Source organism: Heloderma suspectum, chromosome 3, assembly GCF_057233095.1.
Source record: "Heloderma suspectum isolate Gila_16-S chromosome 3, 16-S_ref, whole genome shotgun sequence".
NCBI lineage: Eukaryota > Metazoa > Chordata > Lepidosauria > Squamata > Helodermatidae > Heloderma > Heloderma suspectum.
Genome location: NC_139460.1, coordinates 108,429,429 through 108,443,297, shown reverse-complemented (window position 1 = coordinate 108,443,297; position 13,869 = coordinate 108,429,429). Strand labels below are relative to the sequence as shown.

General features: G+C 39.8%; 1 protein-coding gene across 3 annotated transcripts in view; it reads right to left on the bottom strand.

Moving 5' to 3' along the window:
- Window positions 1-13,869, bottom strand: part of SCML2 (Scm polycomb group protein like 2) — a 60,594-nt gene that overhangs the window by 21,205 nt on the left and 25,520 nt on the right. For all 3 annotated transcript variants that reach the window (XM_084844073.1, XM_084844074.1, XM_084844075.1), the window contains exons 6-9: window positions 11,467-11,555; window positions 8,202-8,445; window positions 3,333-3,592; window positions 2,175-2,307 (exon numbers count right to left, since the gene is read on the bottom strand). In XM_084844073.1, the coding sequence (XP_084700199.1) occupies window positions 2,175-2,307; window positions 3,333-3,592; window positions 8,202-8,445; window positions 11,467-11,555 (726 nt within the window). The remainder of the gene's footprint in view (window positions 1-2,174; window positions 2,308-3,332; window positions 3,593-8,201; window positions 8,446-11,466; window positions 11,556-13,869) is intronic.

Sequence of the window (13,869 nt, the reverse complement as noted above, 5' to 3'; positions counted from 1 at the left end):
AGACAAAGCTCAGTGTACTAGTCAAAATATTCACATTTCTTGCAGTTCTAACCCTGTTCCTTGCTTTACCTTGCCTGACCCAGAATTAAAGAGAAAACAAAAATGCCTTCAGAACAAATTTTGCTTGCTCCAGCCTTCATTTTGTTTGCCCTCATAATATCCCTGAAATGTAGACCAAATCCTATTCCCATATTCAGATAAGGAACACTGGCTGAAAGTGCCTTGCTAAAGTCACACTAAATCTGTGGTAAGAAATTAATGAATTTCATGAAGGCATGAAACCCTTCAACATAGACAGTGAATTAATGGTCTACCATAAATGCTTGTACTTAATTTCTATTTAAAGATAGAAAAGTTGGGTTAGGAGAGAATGTAAGACTACAAATCACTATTAGAGATGGGCTTGAAACTCTTGCTGTTGTTGATTAGAGGGGTAATTGTGGAATTGTTGCTGTTGCTACTGCATACCCATGATAATGCCCACAATGAGTGGGACAAGAATAGGATGCCTAGAAAGGGGCTAAATTAAAGACAGGATGAAAGTTAGAAAAAGAAGGTGATAAAGGATGTTAGGTAGAATGTGAGGTAGGAGATAGCCAGGGAGAAGAAAGCTATGAACTAGGGTAAAGAAACATAGGAGCAGAAGAGCAGGGGGGCAGGGGGAGAGATCCAAGCTAAAGAAGCATGGTGAGTGGGGAGCAAAGGAGATAAGAAAGGGTAATTTTAAAGCAAAACTAGAAAGGTGGGAAGGAAAGGACCTCACATAAACATACTTGTTAGCTGGTTAGCAACTAGAGATGTCGGAGAAATCTGCAAGGGATTCAAATGAGTTCAGGTTTCTATGAATCCAACCTGCAGGTTCCGTAGTGCACTGACTTTTTCCAAGTCACAAGGACTTGTGGACCAGTTTTTTTGGCGGGGGGAAGGTTTGCACTAATTCATGTTAACAAATTTGTGCAAGTCAGCATTTGCACTAATACAAATTAGTGCAAGTAGAATGACACTCTGGTAAAAAAAAAAAATCTGATTCTGTTAATGAGTGGACAACAGAACAAAAGATGCCTGACAATCTGTGAAACACATATGGAACAGATTTAACAAAAATCCTTATTAGCAACTAGATGAGAATCTAGAAAACAAGGAAAGAGGGTTGTGGAAAAGCTGAATCATTTCTAGAATGGTAAAAGGGAAAAAATGGTGGAACGGGGAGAGAGAACAGAACCACACCACATGGTCACTCTAAATACACATACACTTCTCTATTTCTGACACAGCCAGACAATTCTTTAGTCTGGGCAGGGAAGCAAGAGGCAAACAGCTCAGCCAAGCAGCAGCATCACAGAACACATCAGAACCCTTCAACCAATCCAGACCTTTTCCATGTAGGCAGGGCACTGCTAACCCTCATTAAGGGCAGAAATTTCTTACAAAGAACAGAACCTAAACGAGAAGCTGCTGACATCAGTGGGGTTGAAGAAGCACCACAGCGCCATTTTCCAATGATACTGTGTGCTATAGTGTGTGTGCTAGTAGGAAATAGCACTACGCAGCCACCTCCATATCCAAAAGCCAGGCATAGATGGAAAAAGCGCATGTGTCAGTTCAGTGTTAGTTCTCATGCGTGCATAAAAGGTGCTACTTTAAAAAAAAAAGTATTTAGGATCACAATGTGCATTCTTTAGAAAGCTATCAGCAAAAACATTTATCCAATGGGTTTCAAACCCACAGGACTGAAATACAGCATCAAACCCCCTTAGCTATTTTAAGAGCTCCAAGTTGGATGCAATGCTGCCCTTGCATGGGTGGCCCAGGTACACTGCCACTGGGGGCGATGATGTAGTGCTTCCAAGTGCGGTGCTGAAACCAGAGGAAACACTCATTTCCAGAAGGGGCCGGTCGTGACCCTTCTGGAAACAAGTCTTTCTGCTCGTTTTGGCACTTGCCTCCAGGAGCGCTACATCACACCCGCCAGTAATAGGGGCTGCACACGCGCCACCACCAGCATGTCTGGGCCACTCAGGCAAGGGCGGCATTGTATCCAACCCCCTGCTTTTTCTAAATGTCTTTGCCCATTTAGAACTCTGCAGCCCTTTTACGGTAATTCTGGAATCATCAGGGTATGCCTCGAGAAGAGAGAAGCATCTTTTGCGTGTGTGCACAGTAGATCACTTTACCTGTTGAAATGACAGCTGCCATTGCACCAGCAATACTAGGCCCATCTTTGTGTATCTGAGGGGTACTGTTGTCCACTTTTGCAGTAGTAAGGGGAGGTGAAAATACAGGAGGTTGTTCTGGTAAGATTTTTTTCTGTTTTAAAAAAAGAAGAAACAGCCTTGTCTTATATTAAAAAGTTAACCGCCTCTTCTGCAAGAAGACAGAACACCTTCAGATCCTCATCTGCTGAAACTACACACTGCAGCTTTACTACTCTGACTCCCAATCCATACTTCAAACGTTCTCTAGTGACCATGTGAAAGCATTCGTAAGACTGGTTGCTGAACAAAAAGTCAACCCAAGATGGCTTCATCATATCACTTACTGTATTACAATGGTTGTCTCAAGTAGCCTGTCAACAGCTATGAATAGCCACCCTACTTGCATGTTTTTTCTCATGGATGGGACAGTTTGCTAAAACTAAAGTGCATAAGGACAGCAAATATCAATTTCAGTCTCCTTTACATTTTCCTTGTGAGCACTGACAAACATATGGATCTGTCAGGTGCAATCCAATTCACAGTCCCAGGTCCCACTTAACTCAATGGAATTTACTTAAAAGTTACACATGCATAGGATTGCACTGTTAGAGATCCTATTAGTGAAGCTACCCTGCACTGAAGAAGCTCTAGCCACTTAGAAAAAGACAGAGAGCCGAAAAGAAATTCAGTAAAGGGCTATTTCTTTTGGAAACCACATTCCAGTTAAGACTAAATTAGTGGCTCTGGACAAAGAGACATATCGGAAAGAAAATTAGTAAATTTTAAAAATTGGCGATCTAAAAGCAAGTATACTTGAGAGGTACATTCTAAAACAATGAAGTATATAATTTGCACTTCCTAATTTTAGGCACCTGGACAAAGACTCTAACCTGGTTTGCACGTAATGCTAAGCCGCTGTGGGTTAAATTAAACCTGTGGGGTCCCACAGCATGTGCCAGGCGAACCAGCCCTCTGTGTTTACTAAAACACTTAGTAAACAGCTTGCATGTAATAGGAGGTGTGGGGAGAGAAAAACTGAAATAGCATGTGGGCTGTTTTAAATAGTAAAAGCAATAAAAAGGAAAACATAAAATCCATCTCCTGCCATTAAATGTGAAGGTAAACAGGTTTGCTAACCTTCCTTCCTGGTTTTAAGCCTTTTTTCCTTTTTTTGAGATTTTCCTTATGAGATGTGTTTTTTGTCACAGGAATATTTTTGGGAGACCTGCCTTTCCTAAGGACTGCAGATGGAGCCGGTGGTTTTCCACGACCAGGTTTCCTGCCTCTTGGTGCAGGAGCAGGAGCTGCAGGGGCTGATTTCTGTGGAGACTGCATTGAGCGTCGGGTCACTTTGGATGGGGAAGTCTGGGCTTTTGTATTATTCTTTGTACTGGAAACTGAAGGGAAAGTTAAAAATTCTTGTATCAGAATCTAAACATCTAGGTAGCAGTATTCTAAAATGACTTTTTAAAAACTTCAAAAACTACACTTTAAAAATGTGCTTACAATGAAATATCTTCAAGCAATTTAGAATTGGGTCTAGGAATGCCAACTTCTCAACCACATAAGGAGACAGTGTCTTTATCAGCAGTCTGATGCATAGAAATCTGCACATGATCATGCTTATCTCTATACTAAGGGAAGCTGATTTCTGTGCATCAAAACGCTGCCATAACAGGGGTTGGCAATTTTCTAGGCTTCCTTCCCCACCCCTCCCCGACCTCCTGGTCATTTGGATTCCTGTGGTTCATTTTATCAAAAAAATGTGGAGTTTAATCCCTCCATGCATCTTAATTTCTGCTGCACTTATTTTTCTAGTATCCAAGAAGAATACCAGAATGAGTATAGAACTAAAAGTTCTACAGCAGGTAAAATATGTCTATCCATATCTAAATGCAGCTGATTCAATATGAAAAGACAAACTATTCAGCTCTCCAAAAATCCTGCTGGCATTATTTTAGACAAATTGAACATGACACTTTTCAACTGATGCAGCAGTGCACCAAGTTGTTAAGGAATAACCAAGGTTGCATGTTCTAATTTTCTAAAACAGGAAAACTCTAGAGAGAAAATGCAAACTGGCAATAAAATCAGGGGTTTCATTACATAGCAACACTACTTTTTAAATATGAGAAAAATGGCTCAGCTCCTACACAGCTTGTCGTGTTTAACTAAATCAGCCTTTCTCAACCAGATGCCCTATAGATGTGTTCAACTACAACCCCCATCATCCTCAGACAACATGTGATTGTTATTTTTTTGGTCTTTACATTCAAAAGTAATAAACCACTTGTGCTTTAGAAAAATCAGACATTTTATCAGCGTGCCATGAATATTTAGTGGTGAGGTACTCTCATGCAGGTTAAATTCCATATATTTTGATATTGTTCAGGAAATATTCACTGATTCAAAATTTTAAGAATAAAATTTTATAATTATAAATGTACATATTTCATTATACACACACACAAAAATGAACAGTGAGAAACATGTTATCTTAATAAACATTTTCCTTAAAATATGTAGTTGATTATAAGTAAAATAACTATTTTCAGTTAAAGGCTTTTGTTATCACATAAGTCAGATAAAAAACAGTGCATCTCTCAAGCAACAATTATGCAGACACAACACCTTTTCTGGGAACAGAACAATCAATATGAACTTATTTCTAATATTTCTGGTTACTAAAGCTGAAATCCTTATCTGGGAATAAGCCCCATTGAAATCAGTGGGACATACTTCTGAGTAGACACGCATAAGATTGTGCTGTAAAATAATATGAATTGCTAACAATTAAGAATATGTTGTAAGAATACGTTTGTGTTAAGCCACTAGAGTCTATGCCTGCCTGTGAGGAAATGTCAATGGATTATTGTAGAGCACAAATCTGAGAGAATAAGAGTTCACAAATACAAAGAAAAGAAGCTTAAATGCCACTGGGTGTAAAAGAACAGGTACAAGCTTTTACACACGCGCACACACACACTTACTCACTCACTTTCAATTCCTTGGAATAAATGATGGATAGTACTTACTGAACAAAGGCTGCAAATGCAATAATGAGTCTTCCCTGGAATGCCATATAAAAAATGTTTTTCCTACCTTTAGATTCCAGAGATGCAAATGTCATTTATATTAGCCACTGAGAAGATTCAGACCCAATCTACTCGCTTTTTACTTTTTACTGGGACTGAGGCTGAAAAAGCAAATTGGGGACAAATCCCACGCTGCTTGGGCAGCAGGCACTAAAATGTTATGCTAGCAAATCAGGATGGAGCAATTTGCATTTGTTGGTTTAAGAGAAAGAGAAAGGGGGAGGAAACAGAGTGGAGTGGAGACTGCTAAAGCAATTCACATATTGTCTGTGGGCTCTATTGACAGTGACCATCAGTCACCTGCTCATACTTCCTTCACCCCTGCCTTCAGGAGGAGATCAAAGGTTACACGGGGTCAGAGAATCTGGAAAGAAGTGAAAGGGCATGCAAAAAAAATATATATAGCTGCCAGCCCACTGCATCTGTAGACAAAGTTATCTCAACGGAGCCACAGGAGCCAAAAACCTTTAAAACGATTTGTTAGTCTCAATAGGGTTTGTTTAAAAATGTCAGTATATTAAAAAAGAAAGTGCTAGTGTCCCTTTGTAATTAATATAGAGTGTGTAGTTGGAAGGGATGGAAAGCACTTTTGCTCTTTTCAGGGCACTGCTTTGCATCACAATGGCCCTCTCGATTTCACAAACAAAACAAAGCATTTTGTTTCTTGCAGGCTTAGCAAAACAATTAAGACATCACGCATTCAGGTTTCTTATGTGCAGTCTAGCTATGCAGCAGCAGCCCCTGCTTACATCTCTGATACTAAGCAACAACTTTATTAGAGTCTTTCAAAATAGAACCTTTGCAACCCATCAGGAAAACAAGAGAAACAGTGGAAGCAAAGAATGTTAACATGCCCTCCTGCATTCAGAGTACTGATAGCTTATATAGGTTTTTGGTAATACAGATTATTCTTTGCAAACATGTAAAAGGAATTAGGATGTTTCAATTGCTTCCACGAGTATCACTATTATATCCTTGTTTTCAGATGGTTTCAAGTTATTTGTGTGAGAATATGCTCTAAAGACCCATCAAAAATAAATTGTGTTCAGGACTAAAAAATATTACAAATGTGTAGATACTGGTACCATCTTTTTGTGGGGGGGGGGGGAAGGGGGATGCTCACAAGCTTACAATTTTTCCAGAACTATACATTTTAGGATTCATACTAAGCAGATTCAAAACAGTCAAACCCATTACCAGCTGCCTTTGACTCTTCCTGTACTGATACCTAGCAGCAGCCATTCCCTCGCGTTGAGGAGCAGAAGGAAAGAAATGAAGCAGAGCCATTCCATCAGCTCTGCTGAGAGACCAGCTTTTTTTTTGGCTCCTCTTCTCCCTGAAATGTTGTTATAAGAACTCTAACTAAGAACTTGTGCCCGAGTTTGGTTTTTCCTTTCCCTTCCCTTCCCCTCCCCATCCTTTTTTCCTTTTGTGCGGTGTCTTTTAGATTGTAAGCCTGAGGGAAGAGACTGTATTGTTTTTTTATTGATCCATAAGTTGTTGTGGGAGCCTTTTTGACTGAAGATTGGGGTAAAAAATGCATTAAATGAACAATAAATTATGAAGTAGCCAGGTTTACAAACCCCATACAAGAATGGGCTCAAGACAACTAACAATCTTTTGATCAGCTGAAAAAAAAAATAGCTGAGCTTTTGCAGGGCATCCACTAAAAGACTACCTTATTTCAGTGCATCTGTTCATGGAAAAAAATGCTGTGTTTGTGCTGTATAGTTATGCTTGCTGCATAGGCGCCTACTGGATCGTGCCTCTGACATAAATGTGATGAGCATAAAAGAAAAAAGAGACCCTGAAGACATTAATAACTGGACCAAAACAGACATTACTTTAAATCTATATGTAGCAGCTACATCAGTTTGGGGTTTTTTTAAACTCTAGAATATAGTGCAGAGCACCCAATCCAGATTGGGGCCATAGTGAGGTAGAAGGGTTAAAGCCCCCTACCCACCAAGCTAAGGTCCCCATCTGGATCAGGGCCCTTCTGCTCTTCCCTAGAGTAATTTAAAAAAAAAAAAACATAGCTGTTGAATATGGTTTTAAAGTAATATCTTTTTGGGATCTCTGTGAAATATGCAGTAATCACTGTGGTAAAGTTCTACAAAATGATGTAAAATACCACCACTTATAAGCCGATTCCCAGAATTTGGGCATTATTGGAAACAGTGGTTCATTTAAAATTGGAAGAGAACGTTTCTCGGCATTTCCCATTGCTTCTAAATCAGATATGTGTTATCATAGTCATACTGGTGGTGTTTTAAATAAAACTTTAATTGATCAGAATTAAAGTGAATTAAAATTAGTAAAAATTAAATTTAGTGAGAACAAGCCAGGATCTGAAACCACAGTTTCCCCTTATCATGAGGAATGTTATGATTTGTTTAAGATGTAAATGAAAAATCCAACCACCTCTTCATGGATGCAAAAGAAAAGGGGGGGGGATGTGTGAGCCCAAGGGTTGCCGTGATGTGTTCACACAGCAGGACACCATGATTTCCTATTACGACTGAACCAGCAGAAAACATAACAAGTAAGCAAACTAACATTACTCTTTCCTGTTTTAGGCTGCAATCCTATACTCATTTGCCTGGGACTAAGCCTCTTTAAACACAGCAGGTCTTATGAATAGATATGTTTAGGACTGGACTGTTAAAGTAACAAATGTTAATGAACAGATTTAAATATAGCTCGTCTTAGCCTTAGGTTTTATTTCACTCTGTTTCACTCTACTTTGTTGCACTATTACATTATGATGACAAAATTACCAAACACAGACACGTTTTTCCTGATTATGCTCTCTATCAGTCTAATCAAAACCTTAAAGATACCACCTTAAAAGCCAATTAAGACCAACTGAGCCTGAACCATGACATTTTCACAGATAAAAATTGCTTACCGCTGTTCCCTGGTGGTTGTAGAGCATCTCCTGTTAAGTCACACCATCCAACTGGAAAGATATCCCGAGAATCATATTTACACCAATAGTCAAATGCCCCTCGCCAGCCATCAAAGGTAATAAAAACTTCATCTCCTTTAACACCCCCAATGGTTGCAGGGCATATTAAATAAGGGTTTTTCCTGTCTATTGCTTCTAGCTTCATTCCAACTTTAAAACAGTTTGGAGAAGGCTTTGGAGGTTCCTATCAAAATAAGAAGAGACAAACATTTATGAAAAATGAAAATCTTGAAGGAAATAAGTTTTATATAACCTTGTTGTGCACAATTACTGTTGCTTCAAAAGATACACTAAACTGGATACTGTATGTTAAACATTTTTCCTATCTTTTCTATGACCCTCTATCTCTGCAGTGCGAAAAACTGGATGGCTTAAAATTAAATGGCAGGCTCTATGGAATGCAAAGGTATGTAGAGAATTAAAAGGAAATGCAACAGAATGAAATTTGACATTTTTGATCATTTAAGATATGATTTGTTCCTTTAGTTACCAATGAAAGAAATAGTTTCTAGTCCCTTGTTAATGAGCAAAAAGGAAGAAGTTACATTGTTGCTAAAATGACAAAATAGTTTCCAGGGTCATACTTATCAATGTCAAAAGAGTCCATGAATTGACCATTTTCAGTCTTCAAGATTATGCCTAAAGCATGTTTGTAAACCAGCAGGAGGCTCTCTTATAAACCCATTCAAACTTGCATAATGTGACTTCAGTAGACGTTCAAGTGATGAATTGCTACCATGATGGAGTTTTATTCTTCCTTCCTCCTTGCTTTTTTGGTTGTTTATTTGGTTAGTTTGCAAATTTGGTGGGGAAAAGCTGATACTTCATGTAACTCTGTTTTGTATACAGCATTAATAAGAAAGCTGTATACAGTCCTGATAGCCTGACTGAAGGGCATGTCCTGATTTAAGGTCTTTGATGTCATTAAGAGAGCAGATTTATTATTCCTCTCATAGTTTAGGCATTTTTTTTTTTTTAAGCCCTCAATTTTCCAAATCAACCCAGTTGCTTTTCTTCATGAAACAACAGCATGTATGCTTCTAGTTTTGGGGTAATTCAGAACCATCAAGACAGAAGGAGTAGCAAGATTGGGACCACGTGTGACAAAAGAGAGAAAGTATACTGCCTGTAGTTGACACATTTTAGTATATTGTTAGATGTTATAGACCTAGTGCCTATTTTTCCTTTGACTCCTGCTCTTTCACATGACCTCCAATTTCACATTTTACCTATTCCATAACCCTTCTCTGCTGGTTATATTCTATGCTTTCTTGCTTCCTTCTCCAGCACTCTGTTTTCCCTGTCTAGGAATCTCTAAATACAAACAAAGTATGTGTGGCCACAAAGTTAGTATCTACGGAAGCTGCTGCTTCATCCTCTATTTCTAGGCATAGAAATCCCTTTAGTTCAGGGATGTAAGATTTATATTGGCCCCATTTCACATGCAAAGGCTCTTAGTACAGCAATAATATTTCACTCAGAACAGGAAACTCATGACTGGCCACTTTTGTCCATGGGGCAGCACATGAATTCAACATGAAAGAAGAAAAATCACAATGTTTACAAATGATAAATTGCTGAGATGTAATTTTGGAAGTCATACAATGAAGTTTCCTACTCATTTCCAATGAAATTTCTATCAACAGAAAGACATATTCCTTACATTTAATAAGCAGAATTTCACATTACAGGCATTAAACATGTTCTCTGGAGTGTTATTTGTGTACAAGAGTGACTACGATTAGGAACAGAGGGCATTTTAAAAGTACTTTAGACATACTTTATGGATATTCTCTGTATCTGAGAGTCTTAAATACATTCTCCAAGTAATCTATTCTTCACCTTTTTGTTTTTTGCCATATAGGAATTAGCTTGCTACATCTGTCTAGGTTGTAACATGACATGTACGTATGTATAGGATCATCACACATTATGATACCCATACATTTAATATATTAATTTGACTTTTGTGAAACGTCTGTCCAATAGGCACAACACCAGCATATACATTTAACCAGTTCAATTTGTCCTGCACTCACGACATGTAAAGCAGGTTAAAAACATTTTCTAACTAATATGGCATTGTTGTTGTTCAGTCGTTCAGTCGTGTCCAACTCTTCGTGACCCCGTGGACCACAGCACGCTAGGCCTTCCTGTCCTGCGCTCTCTCCCGGAGCGTGCTCAAGTCCATATTCATTGCATCAGTGATGCTATCTAGCCATCTCATCCTCTGTCGTCCCCTTCTCCTTTTGCCTTTAGTCTTTCCCAGCATCAGGGTCTTTTCCAGAGAGTTTTCTCTTCGCATTAGGTGGCCAAAATATTTGAGCTTCACTTTCACTATCTGTCTTTCCAATGAGCACTCAGGGTTGTTTCCTTTAGGATGGACTGATTTGACCTCCTTGAAGTCCAGGGGACTCGTAAGAGTCTTCTCCAGCACCACAGTTCGAAGGCATCAATTCTTCGGCGCTCAGCCTTCCTTATAGTCCAGCTCTCACAGCCATACGTTACTACTGGGAAAACCATAGCTTTGATTAGACGGACCTTTGTCGGCAAGGTGATGTCTCTGCTTATTACTATGCTGTCTAGGTTTGCCATAGCTTTCCTCGCAAGGAGCAAGCGTCTTTTAATTTCATGGCTACAGTCACCATTCTTGGAGCCCAAGAAAATAAAATCTGTCACTGCTTCCATTTCTTCCCCTTCCATATGCCAGGAAGTGATGGGGCCAGATGCCATGATCTTAGTTTTTTTAACGTTGAGTTTCAAACCAGCTTTTGCACTCTCCTCTTTCACCCTCAACAAGAGGCTCTTTAGATCCTCTTCGCTTTCTGCCATTAGGGTGGTATCATCTGCATATCTGAGGTTGTTGACAATTCTCCTGGCAATCTTAATTCCGAACTGTGATTCATCCAACCCGGCGTTTCTCATGATGCACTCTGCATATAAGTTAAATAAGCAGGGAGACAATATGCAGCCTTGTCGTACTCCTTTCCCAATTTTGAACCAATCGGTTGTTCCATGTCTGGTTCTTACTGTTGCTTCTTGACCCTCGTACAGACACAGGAAAAAGGGATGCCCATCCATTCAGATGACATGATTCTTCCGTGTCCAGACATTTTAAATAACTTCCTTGCCTTTTCATGCTGGAGAGAATGCTTGATGCACTGGAATCCTCAACAAGCAATGCAACTGCAGCCCAATTTCTTACCTTCTTAAAGAATGCTGCAGGTGCCATTTCAGCTCCATTTAGCGTTCTTAGGAGGAACATTGGCCAAGAAGATGCATTCATCTGGAACCCTAAATTGAAAACAATAGATTAACTGTGCACAACAGATTTACAAAATATGTGTTAAAGAAACAAGGTGCCTTTATAAGTGATACTATCTGTATAGGATAATTTTCAATTTACAAACAAAAGATGAATATGTTTGTATACTGCCGAGAAATTTTCCACTAAAAGCTACAACAACAATTGAGCTAAAGTAAGCTAAATATCTGGTCCAACACGTGGGAATCTACTACATTTCAAGTTAGGGGGGAAAGAAGCATTTTGATTTGTATTATATTACAAGAGGAATAGGATTGCTGGGACCAGAAGGTTCCATACCACTTGGGAAAGATCAGTTTTGAATAAAGCTAGCAGGAAGCAATTATACACCCAATTAGCTCCCAGCTTAGCCTATTGAAGAAAACGCTGTAAAACTGCCAACAGAAATGTTTCAAAATGTTTTCAGCTAAGCAACCGTGTTTGATCATTGGAATTCTTCCTATCTTCATAAAACACAGGAGGACAAAATAGAACACCTTTTATCAAGGCCTCTCTTTGCAAGATGTTCCACGCGCACATTCTTTTGAGGCACTGAATGCTACACAACAGAGCCATCCCACACACAGGCAGCTAAGCGGGACAAAAGGGTTGTCTCCCAAACTGACTCAATAAAAGGGTAGTTTCCAAAATCCGTTTTTTGGAAACACAACAGAGCCATCCCACATGCAGACATATTAGCAGGGGCCATATTTTAATTAAACATCAGTAAATTAATTATAAACCTACACATTTAATTTTACTTCCACTTTGCTTGCTTTATATGTAATAATAATAAACAACAACTGTGGCTTTTGGCTTACTTTTATGTTAGGACATGTGGAAGCATGAATGTGTTGTGCAGCTGTGAAAGATTCTGGAGAACAGACAGGAACAAACAGAAAAACTGAACCTGAAAAGGGAGTGCTATTTCAAAGTATAGTAGGCTAGACACAGATGAGTTGGAAAATCATGAAAGGGTTGAATCACTCTGTGTAGGTCAGTTGCATGGAAAATTTGTGGGGAAAGGCAACACGTTAACAGTCAACTGGGATCTTCTCAAACTGGGGAGAGGTAACAAGCGGGGTACCACAGGGCTCAGTCCTGGGCCCAGTGCTCGTCAACATTTTTATTAAGGACTTGGAGGAGGAGGTGCAGAGAATGCTGATCAAATTTGCAGATGACACAAAATTGGGCGGGATAGCTAATACTTTGGAAGACAGAAACAAAATTCAAAGTGATCTGGATAGACTGGAGCGCTGGGCAGAAAACAACAGAATGACATTTAATAGGGATAAATGCCAAGTTCTGCACCTAGGAAAAAGAAACCAGATGCACAGTTACAAGATGGGGGATACGTGGCTCAACAACACTACAAGCGAGACAGATCTTGGAATTATTGTCGATCACAAGCTGAATAGGAGCCAGCAATGTGATGTGACTGCAAAAAAGGCCAATGGTCTTTTGGGCTGCATTCATAGAAGAATAGCTTCCAAATCCCAAGAAGTACTAGTTCCCCTCTACTCAGCACTGGTTAGGCCTCATCTGGAATACTGTGTCCAGTTCTGGGCACCACATTTTAAGAAGGATGCAGACAAACTGGAGAAAGTTCAGAGGAGAGCAACAAAAATGATCAGGGGACTGGAAACAAAGCCCTATGAAGAGAGACTGAAAGAACTGGGCATGTTTAGCCTTGAGAAGAGAAGACTGAGGGGAGATACGATAGCGCTGTTCAAGTACTTGAAAGTACTTCCTCACAGAGAGGAAGGCCAGGATCTCTTCTCGATCATCTCAGAGGGCAGGACACGGAATAACGGGCTCAAGTTACAGGAAGCCAGATTCCGGCTGAACATTAGGAAAAAACTCCTGACTGTTAGAGCAATATGACAATGGAACCAATGACCTAGGGAGGTAGTGGGCTCTCCCACACTGGAGGCATTCAAGACGAGGCTGGGCAGCCATCTGTCAGGGATGCTCTGACTTGGATTCCTGCACTGAGCAGGGGGTTGGACTCGATGGCCTTGTAGGCCCCTTCCGACCCTACTATTCTATGATTCTATGAACTTTAATGGGTACACAGATCCTAGACAGAGCAGTGAGAGTAGGTAAGGAACAAGGATGAGAAGTAAAAAAAACGGGCGGGGAACATTCTGCCAGTGTTCCAATGACAGTTGTAAGGCAGGGAATTGGTCCAGAGAATTTTTAAAAGGGATAAATAATATCTCAGCCATCTCCCCAAAGCACAGCAATCCAGCATAATTACATGCAACCAGGTATGTGGCTATCATCTGGGGGCTGTATTTGGGC